The sequence below is a fragment of the Lotus japonicus genome, chromosome 5 (genome assembly GCF_012489685.1).
Source record: "Lotus japonicus ecotype B-129 chromosome 5, LjGifu_v1.2".
Classification (NCBI taxonomy): Eukaryota; Viridiplantae; Streptophyta; class Magnoliopsida; order Fabales; family Fabaceae; genus Lotus; species Lotus japonicus.
The window spans coordinates 52,301,782-52,320,442 of NC_080045.1; the positions used below are offsets into that span (position 1 = coordinate 52,301,782).

An 18,661-nucleotide genomic window follows, 5' to 3' on the forward strand; every position below is an offset into this window, starting at 1 on the left:
AAGAAAAACCAAACAGGGACACGAAGGAAACACGCAACAATGCAACCCTAGAAAAATTCTAACAAAACCCTAAATAAGACTCGTCAACACTAAAAATCTGATACTTCATTTCATTCTTACATGTTTAATTGTTTATCGAGCGCTAAATAAATAAAAAATCAGTGCTTGGCTGCATATTTAGCGTTCGATAAACATCTCAGAATGGGATCAAACATAACATTGATAATTTGGGTTGGAAAAGTAGAAAGTTGAGAAATTTTATGACATTCAAAAAATTATTAACATGTTAAAAAGAATTGAAAGATATATTAAAAAATGGATGATTGAGTTTTTTTATATTTTACCATCCAACCACAAAAACAATAACAAAATTAAGGCTTCTTTTGTACATCTTTCGAAATTTTACCGCAAATATAGACTTAAGTATATTTTTTATTTTCATTTTACTCATAGACTTAGTTTTAGTCTCTATTTCCTGCTGATTTTATGGCGAAGCTTGGTGCTGATATGTGTGCTGTGCAGACGGTGTTGTTTCCGGTGCCGCCTCCGGGACTTGCTCCTCTTTTGCTCGCTAATAGCCTTGGAGTTCCTCATTTGAAGCATCCTTTCTTTAGCGCCATTTACCAAAAAAAAGTCTCTATTTCCTAACTTTACTTTAACTTTTTTTTTATAAGCAAAATGTGTATTAATGGGAGTACAAGGGGTACTCAACCCAAAATACAAAAGAGAAAAAAAAAATAAAAAGACAAGTTTACATGAATTTAAAATGAGATGCCCAATAAACTAATACAATTATCAAACTTGGATGTAAACAAGCATCCCCCATCAGAGCCGTTCCCAAGCTTCCCTTAGTGGGTCAAAGACGCACCAACAGTGAACAACAACCTGGCAAAGCATCAAGAAGGAGACATCTTTGTTAAGTTTAACAATATAACCCAAACCAATACATGTATATTCCTTGTAATTCTCTACTACAGAACCTCGTACTTGCACATTCCTCAAACAGCATCTAAACACACTAGTGGTTGTGAATACCACTCAAACATAGAATAAGAGAAGCTACTTGAATGTGCTTTCAGCCATTGCCAGGACCGCCACTTAATTAATTCCATAGCAGTAGAAATACACAGCACACCACCCCTGAAAACCACCTCATTCCTTAGAAGCCAGATCGTCCAAGCTGTCGCTAACCAAATTGGAAATAATCCCCTGAATTTGCTTTTGGTCCACCTTTGTTGGAATTGTAAAATATGGCCACGCACGTCCCTTGGAAGCACAGTAGACACCCCAATCCAACTTTACTTTAACTGATAATTTTGGTTTCAATCTAAGATTTATGATTACTTATGGCTAATAAAAAATCACATTAGCATGTATTTAAAATAATCTTATAAAAGATGATTAGACTCGAATCCAAACTTCACATTAAAAGTGTTCATTACAAGTTATAAGTTATGATTTCGCAGCTACACGATTTATATAAGATTATTTTATATGACAATGATAACATGACCATTTGTTAATAAAATGGTCGGTTAACGTTGACATATTATAAAATGGAGACTGAAATCAAAGCTAGTTATAAAAGTAGAGAAAAAGAATTAGATGGAGTGTATCAAAATCAAACTTGAGCATAAATAACGACCTAAAAACTTATTGAAGCTTAAAAAATTGTAATGTTGAAAGATAAAAAGAAATTGCAAAATGAAAATTAATTCAAGCCTACATGTGCATGCCACATATGATACTGGTTGGAGAGTAATATTATTCAACCGAGTGTTGTGAATACCCAAACTCACCACACTTCTTAAGGAGAGTAATATCCGGCCAGCTCATATTTACCATCTCTTTTTTTTTTTGCTTCATCGAAAAACTATTTACCATCTCATTCCTTAGTAATTTCTTTAATAGTTACTTTTATTATTTTAGTATTTTATCATTTTCAGTTCTTATATTTAGCTACGCTCGTATTTTTTTTTACTTTATTTACCATATTTTCGGATTAGTCCTTATAAGAAAATTCATCTTTTGTTTTGTGTTTTGTTTTTTTACTTTCTATCATTAACGTTAGTGTTTTTTTCCAAATAAAGCGGAAGTTCAAGTAAGCATTATATGACATTTTTTTTAAATAATAACTAAATTTAACAACGCACAGAAGTGTTTAATTTCCGTGATTAGGTTTTGTTCCCGTTTTCTCCTTTCTCAACATCCATGGAAGAGAGATAACGATAAGTTGCTTATGGGCACCTAATTGACCTGAATCTCCCTCACTTTTGAGCTACATAACGTTCCACATGAACAATTCAATCACATTCTAATTGCACTCATGGTTCTACTTCACCATCCTTCGGAATTGATTGATTTAATCTACAACCGCAGAATCATGGCCATGATCCCCTCCACCGTCCTGGAAGCCTTCGACCTCTCCTTCTCAATCTCGGTTCACGTTGCGTTTAATCTCTGTCTCTCAAACTTCACCAATTTTTCGAGAGACATTATATCGAACATCTCATTCTCTAAATCATCACCATTCTCATATGATACTGGTTGGAGAGTAACATTATTCAACCGAGTATTGTGAATACCCAAACTCACCACACTCCTTAAGGAGAGTAATATCCGGCCAGCTCATATTTACCATCTCATTCCTTAGTAATTTCTTTAATAGTTATTTTTATTATTTTAGTATTTTATCATTTTTAGTTCTTATATTTAGCTACTCTCGTATTTTTTTTTTACTTTATTTACCATATTTTCGGATTAGTCCTTATAAGAAAATTCATCTTTTGTTTTTTGTTTTGTTTTTTTACTTTCTATCATTAACGTTAGTGTTTTTTTCCAAATAAAGCGGAAGTTCAAGTAAGCATTATATGACATTTTTTTTAAATGTTAACTAAATTTAACATCGCACAAAAGTGTTTAATTTCCGTGATTAGGTTTTGTTCCCATTTTCTCCTTTTTCAACATCCATGGAAGAGAGATAACGATAAGTTGCTTTTGAGCACCTGATTGACCTGAATCTCCCTCACTTTTGAGCTGCATAACGTTCCACATGAACGATTCAATCACATTCTAATTGCACTCATGGTTCTGCTTCACCATCCTTCGGAATTGATTGACTTAATCTGCAACCGCAGAATCATGGCCATGATGCCCTCCACCGTCCTGGAAGCCTTCGACCTCTCCTTCTCAATCTCGGTTCACGTTGCGTTTAATCTCTGTCTCTCAAACTTCACCAATTTTTCGAGAGACATTATATCGAACATCTCATTCTCTAAATTATCATCATTCTCTTATGCCCCCCCCCCCCCCACTTTTGAGCTGCATAACGTTCCACATGAACGATTCAATCACATTCTAATTGCACTCATGGTTCTGCTTCACCATCCTTCGGAATTGATTGACTTAATCTGCAACCGCAGAATCATGGCCATGATCCCCTCCACCGTCCTGGAAGCCTTCGACCTCTCCTTCTCAATCTCGGTTCACGTTGCGTTTAATCTCTGTCTCTCAAACTTCACCAATTTTTCGAGAGACATTATATCGAACATCTCATTCTCTAAATTATCATCATTCTCTTATCCCCCAATCTTCTGAAACAGGGTCTTTCAAATACTTCAAAGATAGAGCTTTTGGGGAGAACACGTCTAGGGTGAGGCTCTGAACATTGGTTAGCAAACCAACCAACCAATAAAAACAACACAGAACCGATAAACCACACAAAATACCAATACCAATACCAATATACCCTCAATAATCCAACACTTTGGATCGGAGAAACATGTGTCGCACTTAGTTAAACTCATGTCTCATTTAGATGAAAAAGTTGTTAAACACAAAAAACGAAGTTAGAAAATAGAGTACTTTCTACTTAGAGATGGATTCCTCGTGAAAGCGTAGAGGAGACAGGAGAGTATCATGTTTGTTGGGACAAGGTACCTTTGACTCCATATTCATGAGAACCCCGTTGGTGAAGCCAAACCAAGTTACTTTTTGCAAATATATGAAAATGTATTTTGTGTTGTGTATCACTAGTAATCAATAATTTAAAATTGGGTCCGAAAATACTAATTCTGAAAATTTATTTATTTAAGCATAGTCAAATCGAAAAGTAGTTAAACCATTAATATTGAATATTTTTTAAATAATATATAATTTATTAATGTAAATGTTAAAATATAATTAAAATTAAAATTAACTGTTAGATTATATATCTTATGAGATAATTAAAAAGTCAATAGGAAGGATGGTAAAGTAAGGTGAATCATTCGCATTAGATATTTATTTGAATAATTTTTTTAAAATTAAAAATAAAAATAAAAATAAAAAATTGAAATATGATCAATGTTACCGACTCTCACTGATTCCGACATTAACATATTTTCTCTTTCAAGTGAACTGGTGACTTGACATTTCTTGGCTAAAGGGCTAATTAGGTCTAATTTTAACAACTATGATTGTAATTATTGAGAAGTCATTAACAAAACATATGAATAAGATAACCTTATAGCAAAACAATTATGATCTCTTGAGATAGTTAAATTTTGAGGTAAAGTTAGGTCTCCCAAATTTTAAAATGGTATAAAAACTTGTCCTGTACTCGTTTAGTGGACTACGCGTATATGGGTCACGCAAATGTTCATTCTTTCATATTGCACGTTTCAGACGTTTAGCTCTGAGTGTGAGAGATGTGTTGAGAAGTCTCGCATTAACTAGAAATATAACCAAGATAACCATTATATATGAGAATACAGTTCTCATCTATTAAGCTAACTTTTGAAATATAGTTAACCCTCTCAAATTAAGAAATATAAAAAATAGGCAAAACAGTTAGGGTTTTACATCAATGAGAGAAAAAGGCAATAAAAAAGATAAATGTTCATTCAATTTTCTTGTGGGTGCTGATTAACATAAAGGGTAGAAACGTATACTAAGGCGGTAGGGCCAAAAGTAACCCCAGATTACAGTTTAGGCCCAGTTTGAAAGAGCTTATTTGAGCTTATCTGATAGCATAAGCTCTTATGTCAGTGTTTGGGAGGGCTTATGCGAACAGCTTATGACCTGCCATAAGCTATTTTCAGCTTATTTTCACAAGCTACTCAGAATAGCTTATGAAAAACAGTTTATGCTTATATACAGCTTATTTTTAATTTATTTCAATAAATTTTCAAAAATAGCTTATGAATAAGCGCTTATGTCATAAGTGCTTATAACCATAAGTGCTTAATTAAGCTGTTTTTCCAAACGGGGCCTAAAGCATGTAACGCCATGTTTAGGGAAATACAAAAAAATTGGGGTAAATTTTCTAAAATTATCTAAATAAAATCATTCATCCACTTTGTTATGTTAACAGTTCTATTGAGCCTGGGTGTCACGCTCTTTTTTTTTGTACAGAGGTGTGATACTCTTAAGTACGTGGCCCAATGATGCTATCACGATACTTTGTCATTTTTCAAATTTTTTTAACAATACTTTGTCATTTTCAATGAATACTTGAATAGTATAACAAAATTAGTCTATTTTGCATTTGTCAACATACTAATTATTTATCCATTTAAAAAACTAATAATTTATCGACGCATGCAATATTGAAATGCCGCCTAAATAATCTATTCTTCTACGACTCTCTCTCTCTCTCTTATCAATTTTTTGAAAATTGGGAGGATGAAATATTGAAGTTCTCTTTTCATATTTTATTTATTCAAACAATCTACAGAAATTCAAATATTTTTAACTAATTATTTATTGACGTGAGTAACATCGCCTAAATACTATTCTACACAACTCAAGTTTTATATTAAAATTTCACTTATTTAAATAAATTAGAGGAAAAATAAATAAATATTTAAGTTTTCTTCCACCTTTTCTTTCTTCAAACAATCTAAAAAAAACATTTTTTTTGAAAAAAAAAATTCAAAAAAAAAACCTATAAATCCAGCCTGCTGTTGGTGTGATTAAGCTTAGCTCGGATGTTGCGTGTTGTGGTGATAAGTTGAGTGTAGGGGTGTTGTTTTGAGGGACTCATATGGCATTATGGCAATGCGGCAACAACTAGCCTTTGTGTGAAAATTACATCTAGCCAAGGAAACAAAGAAGGAGTTGTTCTTGTTTTTCTGGGCTGTTGCCCCATTAATATCAAAAAAAAAAAAATTACATCTAGCCAGGGTGTTTATGTTGCATAGCAGCATAGGCCTTGGGTGTATTACATGGTTTGAAATTAAGAGATTTTCCTCTTCCTTTTCCTTTTTATCCTTTGGTCATGTTTACAAATAAAACTACTCATTTTCTAGCAAAGTTTTCTTTAATAAATGAGAATGAAACTTGGGTTAGTAGGCACCACCATGTATCAAATTACGTATTCTTTTGGACATTCTACTGAATATTTTCGAATGCAATTGCTTATTATTTTGTAAAAACAAATATCACCAGGTGTTAAAGATAAACTAAGATAAATTGAAAATTGGAAGTGTTTATTCAAAAACATATAAAATTGAAATTCATCAATCATCACATGACTTTTTTTTCTCTTACCTCTCTACACTCAACTTTTTCCGCCTCATTTTTCAAACAAAGTATAAATAGGTTGGTTAAAGGCAAAAATAACCAATTATATGAATATGACAAATTAATACCATATTATTGAAGTTAAAACAATTAATGCCATATTATTGAAGTTAAAACCTAATGCCATGAATGCAGTGACAGTGAGTGAGCCCCTGATCTGACTGACAGGAATCCCAATAATCGGGAAATGTTGGTAGAAGGAGTCGCCAAATTTAGCAAAAGAAAAGCAAACCAACACAACATACCATTAAACTCAATTATTTTGACTTTCAAAAAAAAACTCAATTATTTTGAGCGCAAACCAAATCTGGTACAATCTTGTAACGTGATGAACGGTGGTGCCAAAACCCTTCGCATGATGCTGGAAACAAGCAACGTGCATGCAATCAAGTTACTAAACGACCATGTTTACAATGAATATGCACACTTCATGATTCAAGTTTAGACTTTGTTTAATTTTCTTTAATAAAAACATCCATATATATATTTTAATCAAACAAATCAATACTGCAAAAAATAAGAAATTACTAATAGTCATGAGACTAATTTCTTGAAACTCTGAAATTTTATTAAATGGATATGTCTCCCCCAACAAATGTTTCTTCATATGTATTGCCAAATGATTAAATCTTTAATTACATGCTTAAGGAACTCAACTATATATCTACTATCGTGATTAGGGGTGTTCATTAGATCGGATTAATTCGATGAAACCGACGAACCAAACCGAACGAAAGCAATTAGATCGATTTTTTGTTATTCGGTTCAAAACCAATAAAAACTAATGAAGATTATTTTTGTTCACGGTTTGAAAAATTAAAACCAATGAATTGATGAACCAAACCGATGATATATATTTATTTATTAAAAAAATGTTTGGAATAAATATTTGTTTATGTTAGACTTTTTATGTTTGTTAAACTTATTATGTTTTTTTTTTCTATTTTTAATTTGTAATGGTACTAATATTAAACACTACTTTAAGCATTTCTACATTGTTAAGTACTTAAGTTGTTGATTATGGATTTGTGATTAAGTTATGATTGAGTTATTGATTTGTCATTTTTATGCATTGTTAAGCTGTGAATCATATGTGATTGTTATATATTTAAAGTTGTAGAATTGATATTAACAAAAAAGAAGAAGTTGTGAAAAAAATGAAACGAACCGATCCAAACCGTTCATTATCGGTTCAGTTTTGATTTTTTTTTTTTTACTAACAATCGATCAAAATCGAATCAATAAATTTTAATTGGATCAATTTTTTATTTCACCTAAAAGTGGTCAAACCGAAAAGCAAATACCCTAATTGTGATGTAGATTATTTTAGCAAAATCACACATGTATGAAACCATGAGATTATGACAACAAAAAATGTAATTAAACCAAACTTAAAAGTGAATAATTGAGGAGAGAAAATTACTCCAATCACGTGTAACAATCCTCGCTTACATAAGCGTGATTAGTGTACCACTAATCAAGCTTATCAAATCCCCCGTGGCAGGTCACACACCACACGATCCCCAAATCAGCATCCAAGTCATCCAAGCTGCTTAGCTTAACACGCACGCGTCGTACATTAACAAACCTCCTTGATAGATATTATGAACCGTGTTCTGTTTCTCTTCTTCTGTCTCTGTCCGCACTATCCTCTCAACGATCGTCTTCCATTTTCTCTCATTTTCCAGAGCTTTCATCTTCCCCTCATTTCTCGCTTCCACGCTAATTTTTCCCTTCCATTCTCAATTTTCTCGTCGTTTCTCTGTTGCTTCTTTACCTGATTTCTTTCTCGTTTTGAGCTTGATTGTTGTTCCCTGAATAAATTCCCGGGTTGAACCATCGTACAGAGCTGAACAAGTCTTCAGATTCGCCGGGAATTCGAACAAGGGACTGGTTCTTAGCTTTCTCTGTTCGAATTCTTTGGAATACCGTCAAAATCATAGATACTATTCTCAATGTTGCTGTTAAGCGCTTTGGTAAGCACTTTTTCAGCTGAATCAGCCAATTGTTTATCTCCAAATTCTCTTTCTGGTTTTGCTGTAGCAGGGTTTCATCTTCTCTTGTTCAATATTTAACCAAAAAATGTTTTGATTTTTTTTTTCTAAAACTTCATCACCTTAAATTTGAATTGATTATGCTTAGAGGTTAATTTCTTTACAATTTTGTCTTTGCCCCCCATAATTTTGTTTTTTTAATTTTAATGTATGCATCTTAGGAAGAATCTTGCTAGTTGCTACCAAGTAGGTGCTGCTGGTGTCAACATTTTTAATTTATGGAAAATTTTTTCATTTGTGTTTGTTACTGTAATTGCAGAGATGCTTTTGTTGATGAGATCAGATGGTTTATGAAATGGACAGCTCAGAGATATAAATTTGGATCATTTTACCACTTGATTTTGAACTTGGCAACTAAGGAATTATTTGAATTTGTGTGAAATCTCAAATCTGCTTTTGTGATTACTCATTGTGGAGGGTGGAACAAAATGGGTCTTGGTCTTATTTCTGCTGTTTCAAAACTGCAAATGGTGTCCACTTCTGACCATGCCTCCATAGTTTCCATGAACTTGTTTGTGGCACTTCTATGTGCTTGTATAGTCCTTGGCCATCTTCTTGAGGAGAATCGTTGGATGAATGAGTCTATCACTGCCCTTGTGATTGTAAGAGTTTACTTTCCTTTAGCTTGTTTGCCAATGAATCATTGTAAAGAAATGAGCTCGTTAGGCAATAATGTCTATGGTTTTTTATGCTTGTTAGAAAGTATGAAAACAGAAAAGTAACATTTCGAGACACTTTTTGTTGATGTAGTTCAGCATATGTTATTTTCCAGTTTTCATATTTTTTTAACGGTAAACCAGAGATGCTCTAAGTTTGTGTGCAGCTTTTTCTTTATATTGTTTATATTGGATGATGGCTAACTTTCATATGGATTGTTCTCAGGGTGTCTGTGTTGGCGTAGTTATTTTGCTGTTTAGTGGTGGTACAAGCTCGCATATTCTAGTTTTCAGTGAAGATCTTTTCTTTATATACCTTCTCCCGCCTATAATATTTAATGCCGGGTAAGTATTTTTGCACCATCTTAGTTTCTAGTAAGGAAACAATGTGGGCACTGTGTTTATTTATTATCATTGTCTAATTAAAAGCAGGGTGTTTTTGTTTTGCCTCTTCATGAATCATAGTGGAAATGAAGATTTGTTCGCAGCCAAAGAAAGATTTCAGCAGATCAATCATAATTAACGTTACATACTTAATAGCAGTGAAATTTTAGGAGCATATGGCATCTATAGAATCTGTGTTTAAAATATAGCTAGTACTAGCACTCTGTTCATTTGCTTGCTTTTATACAAGAGTCCTAATTTTGTGGATTTTCATCTTTCAATATTTCAATAATGTAAAATAATGCAAAACTTAAGTAAACTCTACCCATCTTTTGGCTCTTTCTTGCATGTAGTAAGGGTGATTGCATCTCTTTACTCTTCTGAATAATAGTTACTTACTTGACTGTGCAATTAAAAAACGGCTATTCTGTTATGAGCATGAAATGTATTATGCCATACAAAAAAAATCAGAATCACTGTTTTCCCCTTCTAAAATTCTTATTCTGCAATCTGAAAATTGATTTTTATTCATTTTCTGAATTTCATCTTGTCTATGATAGATTGCAGTGGTTATTTTGTAATGAATTTGTTCTCTGCAATTTGTTTCAGGTTTCAGGTGAAAAAGAAGCAGTTTTTTGTTAACTTCATGACCATCACGATGTTTGGTGCTATTGGTACATTGATATCTTGCACCATCATAACTTTGGGTATGTCTTACCCCTTTGGCTTTATTTATTACCTTGTTATCTAATATTTGACATGTAAAAAAATAATTTGTAAGCTCAGACAATTGTTGATTTGTTACTAAACTAAATTTATCAATTGGGAACTTTTTGCGGTTTTAGAAATCACCGTGATAGAGTAAATATATAGTAACTTTAAGGAAACTGACCAAGGAGAAATTTGTCTAGTTCTGCTGACTTAAATTTGAGGCATTATTTCAGGTGCTACGCAAGCTTTTAAGTGGATAGATGTTGGTCCACTGGAAGTGGGGGATTTACTAGGTATTATACAAGTCAATCTCTTCTACTTAGCAACTCCTCATTATAGGAATGTGACTTACTAATTTGTGTTGATTTTCAGCAATTGGTGCAATATTTGCTGCTACAGATTCTGTTTGCACATTGCAGGTCTGTAACGATATAAATTTTTCATACTCCCAGCAACTAAGATATTGCAGCTAATTACTGGAATTATAAATGGTGATGCAGGTGTTAAATCAAGATGAGACACCTTTGCTGTACAGTCTTGTATTTGGGGAGGGTGTTGTGAATGATGCTACATCAGTGGTGCTTTTCAATGCAATCCAAAGCTTTGACCTCAATCAAATTAATTCTTCAATTGCTTTGCACTTTTTGGGCAACTTCTTGTATCTGTTTATCGCAAGCACATTGCTTGGGGTTTTGGTAAGTTTCTTTCTCCCTCTAATTCTCTCAAGCATACATCACATAGACACAGACAAGATCTATAACAAGGATGAGCATGCACATAAAAATTTGTAAGGCTTGTGGCTCTGGTCTAATGTTTCTCCATCACCTTGTAGACAGGTCTTCTCAGTGCTTACATCATTAAAAAGCTATACATTGGCAGGTATAGTATTGACACTTTTGTCATTTCTATCGTCTTTTCAACAGTAACCATGATGGTATTCCACTGTTTTATATTGTATATATGCAGTTTATTCATAGTAAAAATGTAGTTGTAGACAGTTTCATGATAATAAATTGAGTCCCGGATTCTCGCAATCTCAGATTTTGTATGTTTTGTTAGGTGGACATAAAGTCTACAGTTTATGGAGAGTTCACCAGTTAACTGGTGCTAAATGTTATTAATCCATTATAAATGATTTCTTACAATGTCTAAGTGAACGTGTTTTATCAAATAAGTGAATAACCGAATGAAAAGATCACGATAATGACAAGATTGCATGAGGCTTGTTTCTGGATTTCTAGTATAGACTATAGATTATAGAAGTAAACTTCGCTCCTGAATTCTTGTTGTGTATGAATGGTATCATTCTCAATTGTCTTAATTTTTCTTGTTGTTTAAGAAAAATAGAGTTACATTAGTTCAATGGAATTGTTAATAGCTTGGCATCTCTCCGTGTGTAACTGTGTGTATGTCAGTTTTTGTGCTTCTACATTGAGTGCAAGGTTTTTTAGAGCTTCCACAGGATGATTTGAAACAATTCTTTACTGAGGTTCAACAATTTTCTCCTTTATTCCAGGCACTCTACAGATCGTGAGGTTGCTCTTATGATGCTAATGGCATACCTTTCCTACATGCTGGCCGAAGTAAGTATTAAAGAACTACAGTGATGCTCTTGAGATGTTGTTAACATTTGTCATTAGCATTATGCTGATGTATCTACATCTTCTGCAGTTAGCTTATCTGAGTGGAATTCTCACCGTATTCTTTTGTGGGATTGTTATGTCTCATTATACTTGGCATAATGTGACTGAGAGTTCAAGAATCACTACCAAGTATGTCTCCTGAACAGTTTTCCTCTAGCTATATACGCTAATACGCCGTCCGAGTTTATTATACCTAAACATATAATTTTTGTTCAACTCTCAGGCACGCCTTTGCTACCTTGTCGTTTGTTGCTGAGACCTTCATCTTCCTTTATGTTGGGATGGATGCCCTGGACATTGAAAAATGGAAGTTTGTTAGTGATAGGTATGTCCCATGTCCTCTCAGAGACTAGTGCACACTGCAATCATTGAGACACTAACGTTTTTGTAACAATTGTTGAATGACATTCTTTTATGTCAACAAATTGCTGTTTTCTGCTTTTCTTTTTGGAAATTTTATCCTTCATTCTTGAATTGTTCGTCAGAAAACTCCCTTTTGTTATATAATAGAAAAACAATTCATGTGCCACGCTTGGTTTCTTGTGCAGCCCTGGAACATCTGTAGCAGTGAGTTCAGTATTGTTGGGTCTAATACTTCTTGGAAGAGCAGCTTTTGTTTTCCCTTTGTCCTTCTTATCCAACTTGGCTAAGAAATCGCAGAATGACAAAATCAGCTTCAGACAACAAGTATGGCTAATTTCTTTCTACGAGTTTCATTTTGTGGATTTCTTGTTCTAATAGCAAGTTATGCTAACAATTTTCTCATAACTTCTCATTCTAGGTGATCATTTGGTGGGCTGGTCTTATGAGAGGTGCTGTTTCTATGGCACTCGCTTATAATCAGGTAGGAGTGCTACCACAGATTAGAGTTCTTCGTTTATTTTTTCCTGGAAAATTGAATGACTGATCCCTTAGTCAAAGCAAAACAATAAAAATAGTGGTCACTGGAGATAGTCTTTGTTGCGTAATTACTGATACTAACTATTATATTATGCAGTTCACCATGTCGGGGCATACTTCACTGCGGTCCAATGCAATCATGATCACGAGCACCATCACTGTTGTGCTTGTCAGCACAGTGGTAAGATATCTGTTTTGTAGTTTCTGATATCCTCAATCAGTAGAGTTAATCATGTTACTAACACAAATGCAATTTGTCAGGTTTTTGGTATGCTAACTAAGCCACTGATAAGGCTTTTACTACCGCATACTGATACTAAAACAGACAGCATGGCTTCCCTAGATCCATCTACTCCAAAATCATTCACTGTCCCACTTCTAGGAAGTGCCCAAGATTCTGTAGGCGATTTCGATGCCCATGAAATTCGTCGTCCAAGCAGCATCCGTGCCTTGCTTTCCACTCCAACACACACCGTTCATCGTTTATGGCGCAAGTTTGATAATTCATTCATGCGTCCTGTTTTTGGCGGCAGAGGTTTTGTTCCCGTAGAACCTGGCTCACCATCTGACCGCAGCAACGGTCATCAATGGCATTGAGAAGAAGAAAGGCCAATAAATGTGTTATTGTGTATTTTTGTAAACTACGTTCAATTTGTGAAGATGAAACAGTGTATTTGTAAGAAACCAGTAACGAAATTTTGTTTAGTTCTTTGGGTAGCTAGAACTGAGAAGGCTGTGTACTGCCATTACCACTTCCATAAGCCATCTCTGGTTTTCTTGAAATATTTGATTCGTATTGTACTATATGTTTGAATACCTGATGCTAACTTAATATATTACTGCCACTAAAAAGTTTGTGAATTTGATGGGTTTTTAATATGCAATTTCTGCCTCAGAAAAATGGTTTCATTCCACTGTCATTTTTTGAATGAGTATTCAAAAATCTGGTATGTGGTCAAGGTCTTTCTAGAGATATGGTCAATAGCTCATTGTAGAAGTAGGGCAATTCTCACAGAACTAGCTTAGCTTTTTTTGGTTGAGTTAAATTCAACTTTGAATTCTAAGAGATTATCCAAAATTCATGTAAGAAGTGCAGTTATTTTACATAAAGATATATCTATATTGTTAAAATTAAAATTATACTTAATGTAAAACTTAACATGGTGTAGTTCATTTTAAAATTGGAGGGGAACCAGATCCGATGAGAGATGAGTGGCAACATGCTTTCACTCTGTCATGCTCAGCATCTCAATCTTGTTTTTAGTAGTAATGATAATAATAATTGTAATAGTTTATTTCTTTCTCTGGTTTTTCCTACCACTCTATTATCTGAGGTTGTTGTTGACACTTGAATATTTCTGGAAATGAAATGATGTTTTGGTATATGGCATTTTCCTACCAGATAAGTACGGTTGAATTATTTTGTTAGTTTATCAGGTTCTTTGTCCTTGATCTACATCAGAAGGGGACAAATTGTTACAGCTTGCAATTGCATAAACTTGAGATGTCCCACGTGGAAATTCTACAGCTTGATAAAAGTCTTTGTGGAGGTAATCAAATTTTCAAAAAGAAAACTATATGGAAAGACAATTATTTTCAACAAGAAAATGGGTTTCTTGACCATAATATAATTCCTTAAAAAAAGAAGACCATAATATAATAAAAAGTATTATTTAACAATAACTAAGAAATATTAAATACCAGCCAGGTAGGAAGCTGAGGTGGACTGTGACCATTAATATTGCTAGCACTGTTTTAATAGCTTTCTCACTTTTTCTATAAATAATGTTTTACGAATGTCACTTACACGGTTCAACCATGATCGAACAATAGTGAAGCTGATAGGAATTAAGTATATTTTTTAATATTGCAAATATAATTAATTAACATAAAATTAAGTCAAATTAAATTTTAAATTGACAAGAATCAACGTATTTTATATTTAGTTCAAAAACAAAACATATTTTATATTTTACATAGTAAGAAGATGAATAACAAAAAGATAAAAAGATGTATGTGAACATTCTAGCTTACTAGTAGACATTCATTTTTCAAAATAAAGAATATAAAAAAAATTAAATTTCTTTATTTTTTTTTTGAAATATGGTTAGTTTAATAGTATTAATTTTGTATTTGATTTGATATGTTGGTTATGTATTAATTTAATTTAATTTAATAATAGTGTAGTGAGATAATTAAATATAGTTAGAAGTATATGTGTAAATTTTATGGTCCGAATATTTTTAGGGATTACCAACAAGGTGTAGCATAACTAGTAGAAAGTTGAGCTTCTTAAGCATCTAGTCCAGAGTTCGATTCTTACGCGATGTGTATGGAGAAGCATTTGATGGGAGATGTCTACCACTTAACGTGATTTGAAAGTTTCGGGGGATTAGTCTCATGACTGCCGGCTGCTGATTGTAAGAGCATCTCCAATGCAAGGTTCTTAATTCTTATTTTGGAGTTAAGAACTAAGAACTAAGAACTTTACCATTGGAGGTGCTGACATGGACTCCTTAGTTCTTAGAAATCTTATATAAGAAGTTTTGTTTTTTAAGTTTTTAGCTTAAAATATTAATTATTTCTCTTTCATCCAAATTACTTTATTACTTTTTAAGATTTTTTTATTAATTTATCAAAATAAAAAGTATAAATAATGCGGTTGGTGGAACCAAATGAATAGTGGTAGCAACTAAGAACTAATAACTCATGGTTGGAGCAAAATTGCTTGAGAGTTGCTTAAACACATGTGGCAATACGAACCCACATCAATAGTGCTAAGAACAAAGAAATAAGAACTAGCATTGGAGATGCTCTAAGGATACCTTAGAAGAAAAAGTAAGTTTAGGATAAAAAATGAGTGCAATTAATTTCGTTAATTTTCATGAAAGTAATCTTTGTTTTCCTATTTCACCCTTTAAAATGTATTTTTATCTTTCCTCATTTATTGTTTTTGTTATGACATTTCTTGGAAAACACTATTTAATGCTCTCTTAAAACTCTAAGTGGATAGATACAATACTATTTAGGAACAAAATTTATTTCTTCAAAGTTAACGGTTAATAAGGTTAATAAGAAACGGAGTAGTAATAAATACTTTTTAGGGACTAAACGCAACATATGCTATATTTTCAGGGACTAAAAGTATAATATTACCAACACCGAGATTGGTCATGTCAAATTGTCAATAACCACTTCCGAAGCTAACACAGAGGCAGCCATCGATGTTCCTCTGAGAAAGACGATTCTCTCACGTTACTCTTCTTCAACCTCAGGCCACCACACCACACTCTCTTCAACTACACACAAATCAATCTCATTCAATTCTTCAATTCCGCAGTTCATTTTCATCCCCCTTTCGAATTCCCAAATTAGGATTAGGGTTTTTTTCTGGGTTTTCCAGAACCCTAGTTCTCAAAGAAATGGTTCAACAATCGGTGCTAGCAATAACAAAGCAAGAGGGCTCAGATTCTTCTTCTTCAAGCGCAGCGTTATCCGCGGGAATGTTCGACTGGGTGTTCAAGTGCCATGGGTTCTGGCACAATGCGGTGTTGATCATCGCCTCTTTCCTCTTCGTCTTGTACTTGGCATTGCAAGCGAAGCAGAGCTTCCGCAAGCTCTCTCATGGTCGCTCGCATATTATAATCTCGTATTACGCCACCCTCTGGCTTGTCAGCATCCTCAATCTTGCTTGGTGTTCTTTTCAGGTTACCCTATTTTCTCAACAATTTTTCTAATCAAGGGGAAAATTTATTTTTTATTTACATATTTTGTTTAATTTAGGTAATATTTGATTTTGTTTTCTGTTTAAGATAAGAAAAGTGATACATTTTGGTTTTACTTAGAAGGGGGTGTCAACAGGGAACAGAACAAATTAGTCTGTATGGTTCTGTTTTGTTGGCAAGGTTTTAATTGCGGTCGCGGTAATGGTCGCCTCGCGGTTGCGTTATAGTCATTCATATTGCGGAAAATTGCGATTCGCTGTTGCGGCTGAAATCACGGAAACCTCCAAAACCTTGACGTTGCGGTCGAACTCACGGATATGGACCTTGATTTAAAACCATGTTTGTTGGCATGCCAAGAGCTTACTTATATTGTTGTTTAATGCTATTATTTTCTGATATGCCGCTGTTGGTGAATGGTGATGCAATGATGTATATTTGAGAGGTGAAATTGGCTTCAATTGTTTGGTTGGTTGAAACAGGTATGGGAGTGCTCTCCTGGGAAAGAGCTTGCATGGAACTTGTTATCCTTGTTTACTTCATCTGGAATGCTGTTTCTAGAAGTGAGCTTGCTGGCTTTTTTACTTCAAGGGAATAATGCTAGTGGCTTAGAAGCGTTGACCCGGACTTTTGGTATATCAGGGGTCATTGTTGGTTTTGACATCTTGTTAAAGGTAATGCAATGCTTTGGTTTTGATTTGAAACATGTTGTCCTTGTGGTTACTGGTTGTGGATGAATTTTTGCACCTTTTCCTTGTTAGGGTATATATCTTTTTGCATTTGGGATCCCGTTATTCATCGACACCGATCACAGTATTCCTCACGTGAAGTGGAACTTGTGGGTTGTTCACAAGCTGGTGCTCACCCTTGTTTATGGATTAATATTGTTCATGTATCATTCTAGGTGGAGAGAAAGGTTACCTGGTAAGTTAATTGTCTGGATTTGGTATATTATGCTTTTTATTAGTGACATGATAACATAATTTCTCTTCCTTTTGCAGCAAGACCTGCGTTCTACAAGTATGTTACTGTTATGTTCATCTTGAATGCAATTGCACTTTTTGCTTGTGGTCTAACTGGAAGTGGAGCTGCTTTTGGTTTCTGGTTAGATTCTTCCATAGCTTAGCAGAAAAGTACTTCTTTTGAGCCTTTTTCTTTGGCATCTTTCTCTAAACCCCTGTGTTTACTTTTGTTTACAGGTTCTATCGCGTCACAGTTGTATGTTACCACGCCTTTTATCTTCCTCTGCTGTATATAACATTTCTAGCAGACTTTTTCCAGGTCATATACCCTTCACTTGTTTGTAGAAGTAAGGATGTTAGAATCCTTACTATTCTTATATATCTGGCTGACTGTTCTTATTGTTTTGATAACAGGAGGAGGACTTGAACTTGGAGAATGTGTATTACTCTGAAATGAAAGATGCTGGTTTCTTCGAATCAGATTGGAACTAATGTGGGCATCAAAAGTTAGATTAGTTTAATAACTGCCAGACACCCAGTTCACGAAATATGTAAATAAAATAAATGTTAGTCGATTGTATTAAGTATAAATTTTCTTTTAAACGTGTTGGTCTTGAGTGTATTGTTTTTCACCAGATTACAACGTCTTCGGTTCTGTTAGTGCAATGCATCAGTTTCTTCGAAAAGGAATAAACGCTAGAACAACCAATTACATTTTAAGCATTTAGCACTTGGAAAGCGACCACTCTAACAAAATATGTATAAAGTGTATGTCACAATAGGTATTTATTACGTGATGCACTAGCAGCTACCAGTTTGGAGATCCTTCATTGGGGTTAAAGCGTTGATAAGGAGTGCCAACATTTATTATGTTTTATTAATTGTTCCGAAACATTTTATGAAGGAAGGATTAAATGACAATCAAATATTTTTTATTTTATTTGGAAAAGTACATGTTTGTCGTATATATTAATTATGTTATCAAGTATCTTATGTTCAACATGACTAGAGTTGCAATATAAGCTGAAAGGGACATTTTCACTCCGAATATTTGTTGGTTGCACG

The 18,661-nt window shown here is 33.8% G+C and overlaps 2 protein-coding genes across 2 annotated transcripts; both read left to right on the forward strand.

Annotated features, from left to right (window-relative positions):
• Positions 1-8,182: 8,182 nt before the first annotated feature.
• Positions 8,183-13,773, forward strand: LOC130717645 (sodium/hydrogen exchanger 2-like). Its single transcript, XM_057567963.1, has 15 exons — positions 8,183-8,540; positions 8,878-9,220; positions 9,501-9,619; positions 10,268-10,365; positions 10,603-10,662; positions 10,742-10,788; positions 10,870-11,064; positions 11,202-11,248; positions 11,886-11,952; positions 12,041-12,141; positions 12,236-12,337; positions 12,561-12,699; positions 12,794-12,856; positions 13,010-13,093; positions 13,174-13,773. Exons 2-15 carry the CDS (start codon positions 9,047-9,049, stop codon positions 13,507-13,509), a joined length of 1,632 nt encoding a protein of 543 aa, XP_057423946.1. The 5' UTR covers positions 8,183-8,540; positions 8,878-9,046; the 3' UTR covers positions 13,510-13,773.
• Positions 13,774-16,100: 2,327 nt separating this feature from the next.
• Positions 16,101-18,290, forward strand: LOC130720421 (protein CANDIDATE G-PROTEIN COUPLED RECEPTOR 2-like). Its single transcript, XM_057571064.1, has 6 exons — positions 16,101-16,619; positions 17,117-17,308; positions 17,396-17,558; positions 17,636-17,738; positions 17,834-17,915; positions 18,011-18,290. Exons 1-6 carry the CDS (start codon positions 16,335-16,337, stop codon positions 18,086-18,088), a joined length of 903 nt encoding a protein of 300 aa, XP_057427047.1. The 5' UTR covers positions 16,101-16,334; the 3' UTR covers positions 18,089-18,290.
• Positions 18,291-18,661: the final 371 nt, after the last annotated feature.